Below are 22480 nucleotides of genomic sequence, written 5' to 3'. Positions count from 1 at the left end.
AGCAGTACTCTCAGAAAACACCAGTTACAAACATCCTGTAGAAAGGCTTTACCTTTTCCATTCTGAAACAAGTAACATGTTTTCAAACCGATTTATAGGGCAAATCAAATAGTCAAGAGCAAAACGGTGGACTAGGACAGAACTGCAAAACAACGCTCCAGTACTGTAAATGAGATCTGTTCCTGCTCCATGAGTACTGAAAGCCCACATGATAGTTGGTACAACAGGGGCTGCTACAGCCAGATCGCTGGCGAGTCTGCTGCTCCAGTATGTCTTCTTTATTCCTGTCTGAGAAACAGTATTGACGTACCCAAAGACTTCATCATCGTGAGGTTCTGTAAAATCAAGTTCTTTCACAAAATGGTTTTCATTAACTCCGTGCTCCACCTTCCTGCATGGAGGTGTCACAGGAGACAAAAGGGTGGTAGAGTTTGGCTCACCTGGAGTTAAGTCCACTACGATACCAGAATCACTGAGGCTTTCAAGAGAAATTGACCCAATTCCTTCAGGGAAGAAGGCGGGCTTAGAGGACAGGCATCTTGAGCTCTGAGCTCTGAACATGTTTTGAATGAACTGCTCCCCTTCTAGGCTATATGGCACCACATCAGTCTGGATGGTCTGCTCCACCATCATGTTTCTGACTTTCTCCTCCTCCTCCTGGGACAAAGTTAGTTTCTCACCCAGAACATTTTCAAGCATCTCTTGATTCACAATAGAATTGGAGGGAGCTGAATCACTCAACTCAGAGGTTGTGGTGGTCAAACTCTCTTCAAATAAATCAGTCCCGTTAGCTGTGTCCTCATGAAGAAACAGCCCACTACCTGCCAGCTCCTCCAGAGCTTGGTCCTCTGTGGTGGGGCTGTCTGGCATCGTGGTACACAACGGCTTCCCCTCAGAGTCACATGTGTACTCTGGGCGCTGCTCATCTCTCACAGAGCTCTTCAGGGCCATCTCCATGCTCGACACCAAAGATTCCAGTTTCTTGTGTTCAATGCTTACGTCTAGGAAGTATTTCTGAAATTTTTTGTCTTTCTCAGCCAAGCTCTTCTTCATGCTCTCAATACCTTGCTTGAGTTCTTTAATTTCCCTCCTTGCTTCCAAGAGGCTCAGCTCCATCTCCACATGATTACACTCGTCTTCGATCCAGTCTTCCTTCATACGTTCCACCTGAGCTTTGAGCTTTTCGATTTCTCTTTCCCTGGAGCAAAATAAAAATATCGTAAAACTTCTGGTGACTGCCTGGTTGAAGAGTCAATGTGAGGCTCCACCTCACTGGGGTGGCTATGCTGCAAAGATGCTCCAAGGAAGAAGCAAATTCCTCCATGCATCATTTGCTGCCACCTCTGAGAGAACTGGCAGAGATGTCAGCTGGCTGCCAAGACGCACTGGCTGATTCCTAGCTGGAGTCACCAACCTGGCCACACAGCCAGCAGCCTTGTGGGCTATGCTGTGATCCTGGACACTTGGAGGTGAAAGTGGTGGCCTCTGGGTTAGGTCCAACCAGTACAGCGCTTGACATCTCACCTACTGCCTCACCCTGGAGGAAATGACAAACAGCTGCCTGGATGTGTCCCCTGTGCCTGCCAGCAGCTCGTCACGTATAGCCAGAGCCAACAGTGGCCTCAGACAGCAGGATGGCTCAGGGCTGCAGGCACCTGGCTTGCTTTGCACCGGGCTTGCTTTGCACCCCCCCAGCCCAGCATGGATCCAGAGGCTTCTGCCCTCACTTGCAAGCAAGTGGGGAGAAGGGCCCCCTGCGTGAGATCCAGCCCTCACAGGTACAGATGTCGGGCCACCCAAAGCAGGACCAAGGGGTCCCTGGGACTCTACCTGGGGGCTCCATTCAAACAACCCTTTGTGCCCGCTTGGGTTGTGTGTGCTGGAAAGCCAGTTCTCAGAGCACAGCTTTAGTAAAAGAGAGAACATCTGTTGCTGTGTAATGTACATTGTTGCTTCTTCGCTTAGCATCCATACAAAGTGCTACTGCAAAAAAGTCCATATCTAAGCAACAAAACCACAAGCGGGCACACTAGTTTGTGTCAGAGCTTTTCTTTCAGTAGGGGAAAAGGGGGACATTTGTCGTCGTATTTTCTGAGCGAGGTGGAACTTTTTTTATGTATAAAAGGTCTCAGTGCTAAAGTAGGCTGGTGAAGAACTATCCTTTAAAAGTCTTCTATCGGGAAAGTTCAAAAAAAGGGAAAAAGAGACAGCCATATTTGTAACGAAAGTGCACGGTACATATTCAGTGAGCACACAATGAAACCTTAAATACCTGAAAACAACCTAATCAGCCCGATCATATTTCCAATCTCTTAATGAAAACTTTACATGGTCAAGAAAAGAGTAAAAATGATCAGGACTCCCATCCCTTAATGCTCCTGAATAAATCTTGTCCAGTCTTATTTCTGAAGTGAAATATACCTTTCTGTAACTTTGCACTCGGATTCCTTCAGCTTTTTTTTCAAATGCCGTATTGTAACTTCTTTCTGCTGCAGAGGAGTCAAATACCGCTCCGGATTTTCTGGCTTAGTGCTGCAATTGTGACCACAAGAAATAGATTTCCCTGATCGCCTGAAAAGAAAAAAACCATCACACCATCACATAACATCACTCCTACAGTTCTTCAGTCCTGGCAAAAAGGAACACATCCCATAGACTGATATGGCGCTTGGCTCATTTTGGGCTCCTCAGTGTCCACACAAGTGACTCCCTCTGGCAAATCAAAGTACTTGAGAAAAGGGCTGATTTGTGGCTATAGTACAAAATTTACTATTTATCATACTTGTTTTCAGTGCCATTGTCTCAAATGAGACATTTAACTTTAAAACACCTAGCCATCTCCTCACCCAAAACGGTGCCCAAGAGCAGGCAGCTGGGCCATTGGCAAGGGCACCCAGCTGCAGACACAGCCAGCTAAGGAAGCGTACAGACTGAGTTCAGCTCCACATGTGAGTTAAGAAGCCGAGCACCCTGAAACCTACATTAATCCTATCTAGCTTTAGGTGTGTATCTGACGTGCTTGGCTGTTGAGTTGCCTGGGGTGGGAGGAAAGAGAGAGAAAGGGAGGGAGAGAAACAACAATTTCTTCTCTGCAATACGTGTCGCATGCTCCCGCAGGTATTAGTTTTCTTCCCTGTAGAGGAAACTGCACACAGAGGTACCTAAGGCCGGGCAGGGTGAATTTTCACCCGAGCATACAATATTTTCTATACAACCCCACCCAACTCTCTCCAAAGGAGAAAGGACCTTTCTGTGAAAGAACCAGGAAAGCCACATGAGAACTGACAGCATGAAACCACGGAAAGGAGCCTGCCTTGGAGTGAAAACCAGCTACAAAGTGCTTTGACTAAAAGTAACCTTGAATTTTACAGTACTGAAACAGTAAAACTTTTACATGGGATAGAGCACACTGTTGATTGTCGAGCCACCAATATGAAGAGTCACACCCATGCTGAGGAGCAACACGACCCCTTTGGCAAGCCAGACAACCAGCTGATGCCACATTTGAGTGCAGAGAGGGTAAGTCAGTGTGCTGAACACCAGGATGCTGAAATAAAGACTTACCTCGTCACTTGGCTGCTGTCACTTCCTTTGTTTGAGCCTGAGTTGCTTCTGCTGGCTAAAGAAGCCCCATAATTCTGACGGGTGTTCGCAGGACTCGGCTGGGTTTTGCTCAGTGTTGACAAAGGGGCCTTTTCACGGGAAGCAGGTGGGCTGGGTCTGGACTTGTTGGATAAGGATCCATTATTCTGACCATGAAGGCCACAACTGGAGGAGAACCAACATGGTTAAAGCATACTGGATTATCTTTATCACACAACTCATTATGTGTCTTATTTCACGCACAAAGCTGTCTAAACACTAAAACAGGTAGATAACTGTGAGTGGCCGGGAAGAAAGTCCTGAAGTCATCAGCCACTGCACACTCTTTCACTGACTGTGGGGCTCTCAGTCTGAATTATGTGATCTAGGGAAACGTTGGCCATTTTCACGTTTCTCTGTGGATAGCACGGTTCCCACTGACTCCACCAGATCATCCACATTCCCTGAACCTCTGACTCCATTAAGCAATGAGAGGACTGCAGCCTGGGCTAGGGCCAAAAGAACCACGCTTCAGCCTTCCCTGGCCAGACCGGCAGAGGGATGCCTGCTCATGGAGGTTTGCTCTAAGACTGCTTTCATGCTCCTTGGCAAGCAGCCTGAGGGATCACGGTGTGTGATGAAAACAGATTTGTTTGAGCCACTGTTCCTTTCTCTCTTTGGCATAGAGGGTGCTTCAGCTGCCACTGTCAACTATTCATAGAATCATAGAAGAGAATCATAGAATCATTAAGGTTGGAAAAGACCCCTAGGATCATCAAGTCCAACCGTCAACCCAACATCACCAAGTCTCCTAAACCATGCCCTGAGGTGCCACATCTACACATCTTTTAAGTACCTCCAGGAATGGCGACTCTAACCACCTCCCTGGGCAGCCTGGTCCAATGCCTGACCATTCATTTGCTTAGATATAGTTCAAAGCCTACGGTGAGCAGGCTGAAATAGTATTAAAATAGACAAAGAAAACCACAGATTTTTTTCTTCCTTCCTTCCTTCCTTCCTTCCTTCCTTCCTTCCTTCCTTCCTTCCTTCCTTCCTTCCTTCCTTCCTTCCTTCCTTCCTTCCTTCCTTCCTTCCTTCCTTCCTTCCTTCCTTCCTTCCTTCCTTCCTTCCTTCCTTCCTTCCTTCCTTCCTTCCTTCCTTCCTTCCTTCCTTCCTTCCTTCCTTCCTTCCTTCCTTCCTTCCTTCCTTCCTTCCTTCCTTCCTTCCTTCCTTCCTTCCTTCCTTCCTTCCTTCCTTCCTTCCTTCCTTCCTTCCTTCCTTCCTTCCTTCCTTCCTTCCTTCCTTCCTTCCTTCCTTCCTTCCTTCCTTCCTTCCTTCCTTCCTTCCTTCCTTCCTTCCTTCCTTCCTTCCTTCCTTCCTTCCTTCCTTCCTTCCTTCCTTCCTTCCTTCCTTCCTTCCTTCCTTCCTTCCTTCCTTCCTTCCTTCCTTCCTTCCTTCCTTCCTTCCTTCCAGTTTCCCTCATACGTATCTACCTTTCTTTTCCCACTCTTTATTAAATAACCTCACTGTCGACTGTGGGCTTGAAAGCAACTGCTATCTGTGCTGCTGGCAACTGCCAAAGGACTGAGGTGCTCTGAGCACAGCTCCCCAAGGTGGGTTCCTCGCTTGCTCGCTTGGTTTGTCTTCCTGCACTGCTACACTGCTACCTACATCCTCTCATGGACTTTGTTCTTCTCAACTGTAATGAAAGGGCTGGTTTCAGAAAAGAAAAAGGCAAATCCAGCCAACCAAAGAGGCCTGAACATAAAAATTTAAATACCACAGCACTATGAAGCAAGAACTCTTCTCAAGATTCCCTAACTTGGTTTCGTCCCCCCTCTGAAAATGGAACAGTTTATAAGGAAAGTGGCTGCTGCAAACCTTCATCACACTGCTGTGGTTTGGGTGATTTTATAATTATTTTACAATGAAGTGCGGGACTGTGGTTTGTGACAACACTGAGATTTTTCAGAGGAAGTTGAGTCAAACAGTTAAAAGAGAACATATCGCAAAGGAGACCTCTCCTTCCACTTCGTACAGTACAGCATCAACTCTTGGGTGAGGCAGAATTCACATAGACTGTGCATAATGCAGCAATGCAATTGAAGGAGCATTATTACAGAGGACTTCTGTCTAATTAAGTGGGTCAGGATGCTCTAATTTGAAGTTACATTTAAATGCACAGAAATACATGCAATGGTACAGAATCTTTCTGCAAGTAAGGTGATTTTAGGGCTTCATATTATACTTAGTATTTTTCACACACACACACGCACCCCCGGCCAGTACCTTTACTGGTTAGATTTAATCTAGAGAGTGCTTAGGTAATGTTTATTTTTCTAATGAACAGTCTCATGACACAGATAGGAAACTGCTCATTAAGCATCATTCTGACAATCTCTGTGCGCTGGGGCACACTCCGACCTCAGAGACATCTGTGTGACTTAAGCCTAGAGGTATCCCACTGCCAGTCCCGGCCTGCCTGCCAGCACTTCCACAAAGGGCAGGAAACCCGTCCTGTCAATCTGAACTCTTTCCACCTACTCCAAAAAATGTAACCAGCAGGGATTTTGTGGGTGGAGCACAATGTGCGCTGCTCCACCCAAATGTCCTCATCCTCGCATTCACAAGCTCTCTGGATTTGCACTTCACAAATGATAGGGAGAAATCTTACAGAAATCTTTCTTGAAAGATTTGTTTAGATAGATAACTCATTTTTTTATATTTTTTTTTTTTGCATATAGTTTTAGTTACAGAAAGGTTGGGCAAGGCTGTTGAATACAAAAGCATCAAAGGCAATATTGTCTACTTCTTCCTACAAAAAATAAGGTCATGACCTGGAAAGGCACATGCCAAGCTGACAGTTTATTACAAAGAGAAAACAGTGATAAGACCAAAAGGTTAAGGTTAACTTCTTAGAGGTACTGCTGTTAAGCAACGTATACCCAGTTGTCTCCTCCTCCTCTCCAGCTGAAGTCTCTTCTGTCTTACCTGAGGGTATCTCCCATACTTGTTATGAACAAACAACACAAAAATACCTGTCGGCTGATCTGGCCTATTGACATGTTTTGGTCTCAAAAAATATAGCTTTTTTTTCCCCTTTCTCATATTACAGTTCTCATCAGTGTAAGTGCTGCCCAAGAGCATAGTGTTAGCCCAATTGTTTCAAAACTCACACTAGTGCTATTTTATGTATTAGCTGCAAGGCCTTACGTAGTAGTCTATCTCTGCACTAGCAACTCTCTCACTCTTCAGGAAAAATGGCTTTGCTTACTTGTGAGAAAAAGACCTTTTGCTTCCAGCAGCCGACACATGGGCTTCAGGCACTGAGGTACAGCCTGTGTTGCTTGAAGAGCTAAAATTGGTTTTAATCCCTGGAAAAGAAAAGGGACGAGTAAAAACACAGTGGAAATCATAACTCAAAGGCTGTTTTAAAAATCACGATGAACAACAAGCATCATCCCTTTGCCCATCCTGTGTGAATTTTAGCAGTTGCATGAATTTTCCAACAACCCTGATGTCAAGCACGTGATTTGTTCTGGATTTGCAACATTTCTTCAGAAGTGGCACTTAAACAAGAGCAGAGAAAAACCATTTGGACACAAACCCCTCACACTAAAGAAGCCCTTTTAGGACACGGCTAGGAACATTTGTTGTGACCACCTGTTTGCTTTCTTACAGCCGTCAATACAAGAATCAGGCTGCTCACGTGGCTCCTGCAGCAGCACACAACTGTAACTGTAGATTTCGCTTGCTTTAAACCATAGGAAAACACTACGCGCTGGGGGAAAAGCCGCTTCCATTTTGGTCTCTGAGACGATGTACACATACATGCATATGTACATATACATGTGTATAGGCTAATAGGGTATATGCGTCTGCGTATGTACACACATATGCAGGTTCTCGTGGCACACAGAAGGACAGTAAAGCAGTTCTAATAGCCTTAAATCAGTCCAATAATCACGCGCGGCTCTCAAGTGCTTCTGGGGTGTTAAGCCATCTACCTGATTTCTGACTTTCTATGGATCACAGCTTTTATTTCCCAAGCCCTGGCATGTACAGGGAAAACCGCTTTCGTTTTGCTACAATCAGTAGTAGGTAGAGCCACTAAGAAAGTCTTATCACCTGGAAAAATACCCACCCTAAAGTTAGGATTTTTTTCAGTCTGTCACTCAAATGGCAGATGTCCAAAGCCATATCTGGGCCTTACACTGCAAAGCCACAATATTGTACGATGACTTTAATCTGAGGGAACGGAAATAACTTTCCAACAGCCTTTAAACAGCTGGTCAGGGGGAGCATCTCTCACCTGAGAATTTCTGGGCGCCGTCTCACGCACAGACACCCCCAGCCAGCAGCTGCAGACTTACCATGAACCCCATTTTTGCTATATTTTCCATGATGCATCTGCAGATACCATCATCCCCCACTGGGGTGGATAAACCTTCAGCTGCACAGTCGTTCTTAAATCCTTTGCAGAACTGATGGTGATGTGCACGTCTTGTACCCCAGTTGACTACTTTTGTTGCTGTGACAATGTGATTGCGAAAGCTCACACATCTAAGTCCCAGAACAACCCACCTCAGCAGCATTAACCATGAAAGAGGCTGCCGTTTCTCAAAAACCATTTCTTTTGTCTGAACTGGCTATAACACTTGTTTTGCCCTGATCTGAGACTCCCCTGACTAAGAGGAGTGTCTTACCCACCATTTCCCACAAAGGATACCACATATTCAGTCATCATGAATTTCTCATTTGAAATTCATTCATACATATATTTCCATGCTGCAGCCACTCAGTGTCACAGTGCTGGCAGGCAAGACAACTTGGCACCATGCTCTGACGGAAACGCTCATGCCACACGTAATGGCATCCAACACTGAGAGGCCCGTCACTCTGGCCCCAGCCCACCTTGCAGCAGGCTACAAGCGGCAGCACACCCACTCCCTAGGAGCAGAGCTGTGCACCGCTCTGTGCAACGGGAAGAACAACACAGCGATGGCCAACAAAGTGCTGCAACGTTTTCCAGGATTGCTTCTTGCCTGCAAGACACTGGGTGAAATAGTGCAGTATCAAGTGCTGTCCCTGCACTTTATTGCTCAGTGGGCAACGGCACTGAGCTAAGAGAGTGCTGCAAACAGCATCATGCTTTCTGCACTGCCTTTTAGCCTCCTTGCTGCCCTGACAGCACCACTACAGTCACCTAGCTCTAGCTGACATGGAGGGGAGAGGGGAGCCTGCAACCCCACGACTGCATGCTGTGCTGCCCACGATGAGGAGCGCAGGCAGTGCCAGCTGGCACAACCCAGGCAGAGGCAGAAAAGGCAGTGACGGTACGTCAGACGTGTGTGCACATCTGCCCCATGGGTTGGAGGACCACTGCTTAGGGAGCTAACACCGTCCTGCCACAGCACTGCAATTGGCTGGGCAAGGTAGAACAGCTTAGGTATACTTGGTCTGCCAGGACAGTATGCAACCCCATCACATACGTACCTATGTCTATGGAGCCAGTATATACATTTCTTACACAGAGCCACACAACAACCGTACATGCATGCCTGGAGTATAGCATCCCAGTCTGCTATTTATAGCCATTACAGATGGTTGGATACCTTGTGGCATGGTCTTCTGGCCTCAAAAGTCAAATTCTGCTTGCACTTGATCATGTAATATTTTTCCTTCTATAAGAATAAAGCTCAAACTTTCCTGTGTGCATTTGATTGTCCATGTGCTATCTAAATGGTAAGGTTACAACATAGAAAAAAGGAAGAAGTGTAAGTAATATCTGTGACAGGAACACTGACAGCTGAGCAGAACTGGATTCCTAAAACTCAGGATGCATCTGAGTTTAGTAAATCTCTTAAGCTAATTTAGTCTTTTGGTGTAAGTCTTTCTTATTTGCAACTTCACCACTCTTTCACAGCTGCCAAAGTATAGAAACCACAGAACTACCTATCTTCTGACTCCATAAACATGACCTCTTAATATATATCTATGTGTGTGTATATATAGATATAGAAATCATTCTTGATGCTAGGTTTGCATATAGTCACCCAGTGAAACAGAGCTGTAAATGAAACAGCGCTGACAGAGACAGCTTGTCCTCAGAATGTAAAGCACTTCAATTTTCTGAGCTTCTGTGCCTCCAAAAGCATCCTGTTACACAGCAAAGAGACGAAAACACAAAAACAGGCCTGAATTTCCCACAGCTCCCCTGCCTCCATCAGGAGACCCTGCCTAACCCCTGCACCCAACACACCTGAGAAAAGTAAGTTCTACAATCTAGAGTTTTGGGCAAAGTTGGGCAACCTCTGCCTAGTTGCTCTATCAGATGCTGGGTTTTATTTTCTGTTCATAATTGTGGTTTATTTATTGGAACAGGGACTGGGCATGCATTTCCCCCTTCTTCCAGGCTCTTCCTAATCTCGGAATCATAACGACAGGTGAGGACCAAAAGAGATTGAAGGCATCTAAAACACAGCTTCCCCAGGATTTATATAGCTACGTACGTAAAAGCAAGCAAATGTTCAAAATGCCACCGCTATCTGCAAAGACCTGCTTAGTTGTTTATGGCTGAGTTTAAAAAAGGGGGACAAATATTTTGATAGTTTTATTATTTTAATTTAACTAATTCTTAATTAAAAATAAATCCTTTCCATTTTTAATTTTTAAAATTTTATCTTTTAAAAATATAATTAAATATTCTAATTTAATTAAACAAATTTAAAATTTATTGAATTAAGTTAAGTACATTAATTAAAGCATTAAAATATCTCTAAGCATTCTAAATATTTTAGATTGAAGATTGTCTTTGTTCAGTCTGAGAGAAAGGTTTTCTTTAATGTTTTGATTTGGCAGCAAACCCCAAATCAATTCTTTGCATAACTCCGCTTTGAACATAAGAAAATGGCAGACAAAAAAAAAAGAGGGGATGTAGAGGAAAACAGAAAAGGAAATAATCTATCCATTCTCAGAAAACAGTTCAAACAGTTCAAATCCCAGGATTCTCTTTAAAAAGGCGGGGTTCCAAAAAAGGTCAACAACAATGATGACAGGATTACAGGGCACTGTTTATGAAGGAAGATTATGAAGTTATGAAGGGAATACAATTTGTGTATTCTAATCAGTCTGGCAACACTCTACCATGGGGAGGAGGAATACAGCTGGAAAACTGTAAAGAAAACCATAGCCAGGATTCTGGCTATGATGCATGTTATGTCATGAAAAATTACTTTAAATAAAAACTGATGTTTGGTGGAAGTGCTCATAGTAGAATGTAGCTGGAGTATGTTCAGAATATTTTAAGCAGGGCATCAGAAAACTATTTTCAACACTGGCATAAATAATACAGATTGTAAATTACAAGCAGAGCACCAAGAAAAAAAAAAAATCTCCTAAGAGAACATCTATAATGGCCTTTCCATAGGCACAGTATTTCCTTCCATACAGGTGAAGCGGGCTGAAAACCACGGAAAACAGCCAGAAAGAGCAGAACATTTGCTGCAGTAGATACACAAATTGCAAAGCCTGTTCCAGCTTGACCTCACACATATTTTAAAACAAATACTTAAGAGCGTGCAGTGTGTATAGCATCGGTTTCTCTTATTTGACTCATATTCCATAACGAATGAGCAGAAGAGAGAAAAAAGCTTCTTAAATATAAAAAAGACTTTTTTTTTTTTTTACTAAAGATCACTGCTCTGGCCATCTTCCATACCTGCCTCAACTCTGACCTCTAAACCTCAGTGCCCTTCTTACGCCAGGAGCTCAGCCATCTTTTCCCGATGGAGGAGGAGCATGTCCCCACAGTCCCCAGGAGACCTGCATCTCTATCAAAAGGCATTTGGCACTAAAAGGTGAATTGGCTGGCACAGGTCTCACCTTGTCCAACAGCCCAGCGGCTGAGGCGCTCCCTGCAAAAGTCCCATATCTGCATCCCCTACTTACTCAAATTTGCAGTTGGAGCCGTGGCTTTCTCACGGACCACGCGCAAGGCTGAGCTTGAGGTTGCAGGCATCCTGAGGCGAGAATCTCCCTTTAACAGTTGGCGTCCCACTTTCAGGAGATCTGGAGTGGTATCAGGACAATTAATGGGCCAGAGAGAGAGAGAGAGAGAGAGAGAGAAGAGTTATGGTGTGCCTGCTGGGTACTTGGCTTCAAACCCCCAATAAAAGAGTAACTAGATTATACAAAGTGGAAGAGCTTCCCTGGGAGCAGACTCCCTGCATCCCCTCAGCCTGCTCAGCAGCCTGCTACTAGGGCACTCGTCTCCTTTGTGCTCAAGTCCAGCCTCCAAAAGAGGCAAACAGATCTAAGTAGAAGTTTCTTTTCCCTTTACTGAACTAAGTAACAGGCATCTCCTTTTAATGTTCTTTTCCTTTGTGAGGAAGGACGTAAGCACCTAAGTGCGCAAGATTTGTGCCCGAGACCCTGAATTGTAGGTGGCCTGTGCCACCAGCCCAGAGCTGAGCAGATCATTGCTTAGGACAGATGGGATTCAGGCTTTCGCCTTTTACTTGCCCATTCCTCCTTTGTAACTTGCTGACTTCTTTTTGGGATCCTCTATTATCTCTGTGATGTCTGGGTGCCTGCTGCAGCCCGAGAGTCTTCTGAACAAAAGGAGATATATGTCTTGAGGGGCCTCAGCCCAACCACATCCCTACTAAGCAACATCAACAATAATTTTTTAGAAAGGGTGGATCATACAATCTGTGACATTTTTCTAGAACACTTTAATTTAACAGGAACTTGCAGATTTGGGTTCAAAAATACAAAACACTTGAAAGCCAAAACAGTCTTTGTAGGTGCTACTTTGTTTATTCTTCTTTGAAAGAAATACGTGGCCCTTTGAATATGTTATCCACACCAATTCAACTCAATTTGTTGAAATTCAAACTCTAAATCTAAAACATATAAAAATCCTAAATAAAAAACCATAGCGCTATGCTAATAATTTTTCAAAGATGCTTTTTCAGCATCTTTTGCTCAAAATATTTGTCTTCCAATTATATTCCGTTCTTATCTCTTGGAAGTTACACAGCACTTTTTTCACTTCAGTGCAATTCAGTTAGCTTATACCCTAAAAATTCTTCGCTCCTGCTAACAAAATTCACGGTGCAACGGGAGATACAGGCTGTCCATGTGCAATGCTAGCTGCCTTGGGCAGCGGTCCTCAGAAACAGGACAAACGGACAGTGCCCAAGCCTATCAGGGATGAACAGGAGAGGAAAAGGCATCTAATTAGACTTACTTGAAGATCCAAGTGTGATCTTCAAACACAAACTTTCTTCCGCAAATGAATGTCTAAGACTGGGTTTCCTTTCTGTTAAACAAAACAAAACAAAACAAAACAAACAAAAAAAAAATAAGTAAAAGAAAAGAGACAGAAACCGTACTTGGCTTCAGTAAAGGCTAACAGCAGAGCTGTCATAGACCTGATGAGGAACACAGGAGATCGGGGTGGGATTCATCTGACTAAGCATGGATGTCTCTAATGTAGACACCCATGTCTGAGCCAGCCTCGGTCCCATATTTAGGCAACCGAGAGTTCGTCAATATAACCAGTGAGTTCAAGGTACTCCCTCACCCCCGAAACAGCTCCCACAACGGCCAGGAGAGAAACGGCAGATTCACCTGTTAAAGCTGTTCCACTTCTGATCAGCAATGGGACCAGTCACTGGGGCAGACAAGGGGGGCGCCCCCCCATCTGCAGCCCACAGCTCCTGAAGGTTGTCCAAGGAGACCCGTAGATTCGGTTTTCACCTCTCCTGAATCACAAATACCGAGGGATTTACCCCAGGCAGAGGAGCCCCAGCGGGATCCGCCGCCTGCGCTGGGTCCGTTGACCCAACTGGCAGGGACCGGTCAAAAACTGCCACGGGGGGGACCCAGGCGTTCCGATGCACGCGGAGGGGGCTGGGCTATGCAAATGAGGGCACCCCCAGCAGCCGCTTCCCCCCTGCTGCCAGCCGCCAGGCCTCACAGCACCAACTGCTACAACACACCAAGCCTTCACAGGGTGACGCCTCTCTGTGCTCAACTCCGGGATGCAAGCTTCGAGGTTAGCGCGGGCTTCAGCCTGGGCACGGCATCCTCGCTCACGGAGGGTGACATGTGCGCGCTCATTTCCCTCTGAAAGAGTTCAAAATAACATTAGAAACCCTCAAGCTGACACAACAACATCTTCAACTCGTTTAAACTAGACACAGGAGATGTTTCTGTGATCCGAGTTTTTAAGAACAAAAATACATGCTTTTTTGAGCCTGCAGCCGTTTTAATGCTGACTCTACTCCAGCAGTGCTTATTGAGAATGAAATCCATGTGCAGAGAAAGTAAGGATCTCCCTTAGCTGCCCGTGTCTGGGTACCTATTGGTGCTCAGTTAATATCTGGAAGTGTCTTAGACTGGAAGCATTTTTGTGTAGTAATGGAGGGCTGTGTTCCGTTAAGTAACAGGGAAGACTATATCCTGTGACCTTTTCTCTGGTGGCTTGGTATGTATGTGCAGCAGTTGAAATAAGCCCAATATGGCTTCCTGGAGACCAAAGCGTTCTGGAAGACAGTGCTGAGCAGTAGGCTACTAGTGCCTGCAAAGTTCCTGTAGTCTCTTTCTTCCCCACTCCCCAGCAGATTCTGGGCTGAGATGCACCCAGATTTTCCAGGCAGTGATCAACCTAGTGGACGATAAACTGGATTTTCCTTTAAACTGGATTTTCAGTTAATTGAAGTTAGTTAGAACTTGGTTGCTTCTGCAAATTGTAGATACCTATCTGCACCTTTAGACTTTCTAAATGCCAACAAATTTATTTTTTTTCCCAACAGGAACAGTGAAGCTAAATGCTCTTTGGCTGAATAAGCAGCACTGTATAAAATGTCTCGTGTGTGAAAATGTTTTTTGTACATTTATAATCGTGTTGAAGTGAAAGAATAGTATGAAGTCGTTCTTCTTACAGTTATTCAGTAGGTCTACAGTAAGTAAAACCACGCTGGAATAAGAAGGTCTGCTAACAGTGTGCTAACAGTGCTTATAATTAGTGTTCTGTTAACCAATGAGTTGGGTTTTCCCGGGCATAAATTGTGTTAGGAATGCAAAGCAAGGCTGACATCAGGAATGAATACTTCCCTGGTTTAAACAGCTTGCATCATTCCATCCAAACTCCGCTCAAATTCTTGCTTTGGAACCCAGAAAGAATGAGTCACATGTGGCTGTAGTTCATCATAGGTGCCTCTTTATTGAGAAACGAAACCTTTTCTGAGCCTGAAAGGTCGTAGCTTTATGTTGAATACGAGTAGGAAGTTTGGAATAGAGATCAATGTTTGGAATAATGACCAAGTAAAAGAGCAGTGAAAAGGTAATCACTTTGTGGTTGTATTTATTGCTTGTATTTATTTTTCAGTGACTTCAGTTCCTCTGTCTGAGGTAATGTGAAGGTCTCCTCTCATCTGGATGCTACTGAAGTCCAATAAAATCACTCAGCCAGCGGAGTGCATGGAAACCACCTCTCTGTGCAGAGGAGTTGTGTGTTGTGCAGTTTATAGGGCGGGGCAGAAACATGATCTGCTGTGACTGTCCTCACTTCACAATTGCAAATGAATAGCAGCACTGCTTAACGCCTCATGTGGCTTTTTGGAATACCGCTGCCTTTACATGCAGGCTAGCGCGCATATACCGTCTTCCTTTCTGCATCGGTTCAGAGGTGCAGGGAACATACAAAAATCTGCTACTGTAAAGTGGCAAACATTATTACTCTGCATATGCTAGACTGACAGCACTGTCACCTATCTGGCCTTCTGGTGGAATGTACAACAGTGGGTCATCACCTCAAAAACACCCTTGGGAATTCCGTTAACTTGGGAGGTAGATCCTGATGCAAATTACTAATTTCATTCTTCCATGACAGACAGCAGAGCAGCTTAACAGAGCACAGGGAAACTTCTGGCCATTAATAATCAATGAAGGGAAACCGTGAAGGTACTGAATAAGTGCAGTCCCTCTCCTGTCCTGCCCAGTCCAAAGATAATATGAAGCCTTTGTACCTCAAATACTTCTAAGTTTTGTGTGTCCAGTTTGTCCATAGTTGGCATCTACCAGACACGGCTGCATCCAGTGATGACAGCTTTTAATTCTCTGCATTTTACACACTGATGTGGATGCGCACGGGTAGTTTAGGCATGTTGAAAGTTAACTCCTTTCGGCCTTGTCAATGAGAATTCTTGATTCTCTTTTAATAAGCACATCTTTATTCTTACCGAATCTGTGTTGAATTTCACCTTTTCAAACTAATGAAGCTTCACTTTTATTTTTAAGTCCTCTTGCAAGCAGCTTGACAGATTTTTCTAATCTAATAAACTGAATGCGAAGCCGGAGCGACCTCCTAACATCATTCTGTTACTACTTAGGCAATCGAGGAGAGAGCTGCAACGTGGCACTTGGAGTATGGATCCAGTTGTTGCCCCAGCGCCACTCAGTGATGTGTTCTAGCTGAAGTGGGGAATAAAACAAGTGGATTTGGGGGTTACTTTTTTCCTTTGCTCTAGTCAGCCATGTATTTGTTGAAATTAGAAACCTATTTCTGTCGACAGATTCTCTGAGCTAGCAGGTAATGATGTCTGGGGTTTTATAGCAGTGATAAGAAATAATGCTAAAAGGATATACAACCGTAGACTTTAATTTTTTTTTCCTTAAAGGCTATTGTTTCTATCTGTACTGAGCAATAGAATACAACACAGATGCTGAATACATGAAAAGGAACATTAGAAGTTGTCATCTCATCTGATCATGAAGAAAATGTTTGTAGTACTTGCATTACAAAGAGGATAGCTTCTGATGCCTCTGCTGAGGGGAAGGAGGGACACAAGCCAATGTCCTAGGCAAGTCAAATTGTTTTGGTCTGATTTTGAAAAAGACAGGTAGTATTGTTACTTGAAGCATTAGATTTGTCTAAATAGCTCTGGGCCTTACAACTGTCCTACGTTCTCCCTGACACACTGAATCCTTGAGAACTGAGTGGCTTTTAGATTGTAAAATATTTGGGCAAATTATGAATTATAACCCATTTCTGACAGGAACTTAAAGTATGCTGAAAATTGGACTCGTGTTCTTTAGCAGTTCACATTTTCTTTAATTGCAGACAACAACAGATAGAAGAAAGGGGAAAAAAAAAAAAGAGAAGCAGCGCAGCAACGAAAGAAAATGGGGGAAGAAGCCCAAAGGCTAATGAAAGAAGAAGAAAACAAAACTGATGTAGAAGCGTCCGGACACAAACCAGGCATCAGTGGCACAGTGCCAAGGAAAAAGAGAATTTCAGCTCTACAACATACATATTGGTATTGATTTAAGTACTTCTAGGGCTTCAGCATTTCTAGGACTCCAACCGTTTGGTTTCAGGGCATTCTTCAGGGCATCTTGGAAGGCAGGATTCTCTCAGAATATCTTCAAAGACTAGTAGGTGGTTATTAAGGGAGAAAAAAAGCCCACAGAAAATCATGCCTTGATGGAATGAAGTTTCCTGCAATAGTCCTATTCTAGCACCCTTCTTTGCAGCAAAAGTGATTGAGCAAGGATGTTGATTGAGAGACATCCTTAATGAATAGTTCAAGCCTAGAGAAAAGAATGGAAATACCTAAGAGTGTGGTAAATCTCCTGTATTGTCTATGCTTACCCGAAACATGTAATTAAACAGTTTTAAAGAACCCTTTGCTTCCTGCCTGATCGAGAATGGCTGCTTTTGCCTTTCCATAAAGGTATTTATAAATGTTTCGCATTTTTCCATGGGAGATAATATTGACACGTGCAGAAGAAAATTACTTGTTAAAGGTGACCTACGACTCTCAACGTACTCCTGGTAGAGTACGCTCTGGTAGAGCACAAGTTACAGCTGAACACAAAAGTGGATTTCTTGTCACTTTGTCACCTGCAGCCCCTGTGCTACCATGCCCCTTTACAACACTACAGTGGTTAACAGCAGGGGCATCGCTACACAGCAGTGGTGCGTGCTGCTCCTTTCTTATGAAGGCTAATGTTGTGAACATAGGGGAGCAATTCAATCGCTTACTTGTATTGGTAAATTTGTATTTCTAGCAGAAATTCTTCTACTTCCTACATTAAGGGGGAAAAAAAGTCTCACGCTGTATACTTGTTGCATAGGTAGTACAACTGAAAAAAAGGTGTCCTCCTGTGAATACACCTAAGTGTGAAAATTCTCAGTTCAGTTAACAGCACTTCTCAGGTTCCATTTTTGTACACTTACTGTATGTATTTACAGTGGGATTCCACTCAGAAAAGCGTGCAAGGTAAATAGGCAGTAGAAGACAACAGTAGTTTAATGAAGAAGAAAAGTTAATGTCTGCTGGAGGGAAAGGTGTGTGGGAGGAGGAGGGTCCATGTGGTCATTATGTGCAGCTCAGAACTTCAGTGAATACCTCCTGCATCTTCTGCTGTGCGGATGCTATTATCCCTGAATTCATGGGCTGTCTTGTGGCAGATGAGCGAGGACAGCAAATTCTGTGCCTGAGACGGGTTCCCTGTGTATCCAGGGTCCTGTGAAGTTGTGACAGAACGGGAAGGGGCGGGGGGACTAGATCACCTCTGCCTCGAAAAATAGAATTTTTAACTAAGTTGTAAGACACAAGTTCTGCTTAAAAGAGAAGTACTTGAGAAAGTAAAGACAGTAAGACTTACTCTGAATGGCCTTTGTCATGGAGAAAAGTTTAAAAAAATATTTAGTATGCTTGTCATGCTGCTTAAAATCTTGCACAGACCAACTGATTTGACAGCAATTTTTAGACATTAAAGAAGTCATTGAGAAATGTGAAATTTTAAAACACCTTTTAGAAAGCAACAATATGCACTTTTGTGTGTATCTTCTGCGCAAGGGTTCTGGCTGGAGTAGAATCGATGACTACAGTCTGTCCGGACTGAACAGCAGTATGGCAAGCAAATCTGCTCCTAGTACACACCTCTAAAGTATCTGATGGTGGATTGGAGATAAGAAGAAAGTCTGTGAATAAGCTTTAATAGCAATCCGCGTCTGTCCTTTCAACCACACTGATGAAGCAAGGAGGCACATGTCATAATTCTTTCCCTATTGCTGACACAGGGCAGGGAAACCTAATACCTGTTGCCTAGTTTAGGTTGGAAGCGACATCGCATCTTTCTAAAAAAATTAGTTTAGTGCTTACTATTGCTATTTCTGAGACAATGTAAAATAGGTGCAAATAGATGTTATTTATTAAAAATAAGAAAACATTGGCTAGTTAAGAAGTTAGAAACAAAGCCCCTGACTGCGTCATGAGAATGCTCGTGTGTTTTTGAGCCTTCAGCCGTTTTAAAAACGATTAGGTGCTGCCACCTCCTGCACATCAGCCCTCCTGCGTTGCTTTGCCCTCTCCTGCTGCGTACTCACACTGTTTTGCTGTTCTTCCCTCCATTTCCCTGCCTGTACTTGAGCACAACTGCTCTAGGAATTGCTCCCATCTACTCTACCAAGTCCTGACATAATGCCAGAAAGGGTACAGTGCTCTCGCAGGTAGTAGTCTGTATGTCAAAACAGCATGCATTGGTTTCATATGTTTTCCTGCGCTATAGTTGCTTGTGTTTGCAATGTCCCATGTTCATTTGTCTGAAGGGTTTTGGAGGAAAATGCTCCCCTGTTCTGCTCATGTAGGACATAAATAAAACAGTGCTTCAATTTTAGCGCATTTCTAGCGGTTGGGATTTAGGTGAGGTGGTTGATTTGGGGGGGGAAAGAAGGCAAAATGAGGAAGTGATCAGAAGTGAAGAACAGCCTTGTGAGTGGGTGGACCTAAGTAAGCATGCAGGTGAATCTCTGGTGAGGCGGTGGGCAGTGCCTGTGCCTGGGTGTTTTCAGCAGCTGAGAGGCGTGTTGGGTACCTCTTCAGCTGAATATTAAAGAAAGGCTTCTTTGAGCCTGGATTAGAAAGAGAAATGCATAATGGGATTATCAATAGGTGTTGCTTCAACCAGGGAAGGAGCCGACTTGGTTCCTATGCTACCCTGTAAGCATGAATTCAAGCAGCCCCCTGCTACCTGACCCTTAACCTATGCCCTGCTTGTCCTCCCCACCTGCACACTTTGAGGCAAGACTTCCCAGTGTGGTATGAACAATTTCTCAACTCAGAAAAAGGAGGAGGTTTTATTGAACTCTTTGGAGGCTAATGGTCCTCCCCTAGCTGCTCCATACAGCACCAGCAGGATCCAGGTGAATCATGACTAAGAGTAAAGCCAAATATTACATGGGGAAAAATCAAGATGGTACATTTGTCACAACAACTGGGATATCCTCTGTGGATCGGGGAGCAAAGGCCAGTCCCACAGAGTCTGGGACTGGAGCATTTATCGTGGTACTTCAGGCCTCTTCTTACAAAGGGTACCTTGAGCTGTCTACATGCTTGCAGGATGGAGGAGGAAAGGTGGCAGCTTGGAAGCGAGCTGTATTTCGGGTAGAGATCAGAGCACGGACTTCTATCAGGAATGTGACGGGAACTCTCTTGCTGAGCATAGGTAAATAACTTATGAGAGTTGAGCGGACAGAAGATTTTTAAGGGCAAGAAGCAATTTTGACGTTATTCTGGTGTTAGCGCCTTGTGTCTTAAACATGGACCATGTCCAAATCATGGTTTGAAATGAGTTCAGCCTATTGACATTTTAAATGTAAGTGTAGGTTCATACTGCTTTGTTGCCTGCTTGCTGCAAAAGACACCCACGTAGTCACAGGTGAATCTCTCTCCTAGAACTGAAGATCTAAACTAGTCCTCTAAACTAGGCTCCATTTCACCACCACTCACAGCAAAGATCACTTAAACAATAGTGGCTGTTAAAGAGAAACCCAAAATTGTGATAAAGATGTTAAAATCACATATAAAATATTGCGCTCTCAGCCTTGAACAGACATGCTTTGAAGTAGCAATAAGGCATGTTGTGTCATGTGTTCCAGTCCCATCCCCTCCACCCCCCAACCTATTAATTTTGGCCCTTGTGCCCAGGTACTTAAAAGAAAAGCTTTTGAAAGTGACTTTGCAGCAACTATGTATTGCAGTAGTGTCATAAGGCAAGTCAAGTGGCCTGCAGGAACCCAGCAAGGTAGGTGAGCATGGAAGAGGGTGTTGCTGGCAGAGGAAGCAAGACGCTCTCATCTTCTCATCTTTGTGAACTCTTGGAGCCTGTGTTACATCAACATGCCTGTTCGATTTCTCTTCCTTAGTGAAATGCTTAATGAACACTAGGGAATCTGTTGCAAACACAAGTAATTCAGAACCCAGGCATTACAAGGATGCAAAAGGTCTCTGAATTGCCTCTGTAAGCATTGGTGCATATCACCCTCTTGAGTGTTGCAAATGCTCCCCACATGCTGGCCAACTGTTCCTCCTTCCTTGTGGCTAATTCTTCCCCAAAGCGGCAGGGCAGTGCATGGCGTTGTCTGGCTTCACTAGGCTTCTTCTGCTCTGGGTTGCACAGAGAAATATTACACTTGCTTTGCTGGAGGGGAGAACAGGAAGCCAGTGAGGTTTAACCGGCCAGAGGTGTTGTTGAAAGGTTGGGTGGAGGCAGGCAAACACCGCTATGTCGTCTGTTGGTTGGCATTGCCCTCCTCTGAACTATGCACAGATTTCAAGTTTTGGACAGGAAGAATTTGTGGTTTGATGGTCACAGTGGCATCTCGGTGGGCACACTGAGACTGCATGGCTCTCAGATTAATTAAACAAGGTATTCTGGACTTCTGTTACATGCCGGGAAGACTGACACTCTCCTGGCAGCACAGAAATGAGCAGTTACAAGCTTCTGGAAGATTGCATTGAATTAAAGATTAGGCACTTGCATTTGTTAACTCAGCATGGGTGCAGTCATGCAGGTGGCATGTGTGTCCACAGACCAACTGGAGCCTTTTTCTCTGCCTGAGTGCTTATGCTTGGAGCTGTAATGAAGTTTTTCTCAGCAGAATTCTGTTCTTTGGGTCCTGATGGTTCCTTATGCCCTGATACAGTGCCTCCGCCAGCTCTGCCTGTGGCCAACAGCTCAGCTGAGACCGGCTATTTTATATGGCTTTGCTACAATAAAACACTCACACATTTACCATTTCTAACAGGCTTCATTGAACTTGTGATTATAAAGGTAATTTACAATAAAACAATTAAATAAACAATAAGCTAAAGCACAATACATTTCAAAGGGTTCATATGACTACAACATTCCAACACATTAAAACTTTAAAACAACATTAACACTCAAATTGTACCTACACCTATACTTATCTTTCTAACACGTTTCAAGACTCTCAACAAAGTACCTTTTTGGTTACAGTCCCTGTAAACACACAAGACCAGTGAAACACTCAAGCAATTGTACAACTGAGAAGAACACTACACAAGACAGGAACAAACAATGTGCTGGAAACTGCCTGGGGAATAGGGGGTTGACCTCTAAATTGAACTGACTCTTTGGACAACGAATGGATAACACTAGCATGCTCTCTGGAATACATGTGTGACATCCTTAGCAGGAACAAGTCTCCGTGTCACTCAACACTGTAATTTCACAAAAGTTTTAGGTTAGTGCCGCCTAAAGAAATAGCCCACCTTTCTCTGGCCGTTTGCTCCCGTGCACGTCTCACGCTACTCTTGAGCCAGTGCAAAGTGCTGGTATATTTGCCCAGTGAACCAGCCAGGGAAACTCATTGAGCTTAACAAACAACAAATTAACATTCAGCAAACAAACATGAAAGAGAACTCACTGTATTCTCCTTGATCTCCCTGGTCATGTTCACTGTGCAGATATGTTGGCACCAGAAAGACACCAGCGCGGTGGGGTGCGGGGGTGGGGAACATGGTGACTGGGAGCAGGAGGACTATTTCTGTAGGCAGCAGTACTCTCAGAAAAC

The 22480-nt window shown here is 44.2% G+C and overlaps 2 protein-coding genes across 2 annotated transcripts in view; one reads left to right on the top strand and one right to left on the bottom strand.

Moving 5' to 3' along the window:
* MRPS5 (mitochondrial ribosomal protein S5) overlaps nt 1–22480 on the top strand; it is a 1175798-nt gene that overhangs the window by 193071 nt on the left and 960247 nt on the right. The gene's annotated exons all lie outside the window — the stretch shown is intronic.
* LOC135312778 (syntabulin-like) lies at nt 49–22360 on the bottom strand. Its single transcript, XM_064448535.1, is given in 9 exon segments — nt 49–485; nt 488–554; nt 556–1198; nt 2422–2571; nt 3565–3768; nt 6857–6956; nt 11533–11652; nt 12095–12194; nt 22334–22360. Coding segments are annotated over 9 exon segments (1848 nt in total).

The sequence above is a fragment of the Phalacrocorax carbo genome, chromosome 3, assembly GCF_963921805.1.
Source record: "Phalacrocorax carbo chromosome 3, bPhaCar2.1, whole genome shotgun sequence".
Lineage (NCBI taxonomy): Eukaryota > Metazoa > Chordata > Aves > Suliformes > Phalacrocoracidae > Phalacrocorax > Phalacrocorax carbo.
This window is presented reverse-complemented; position numbering and strand designations above follow the sequence as displayed.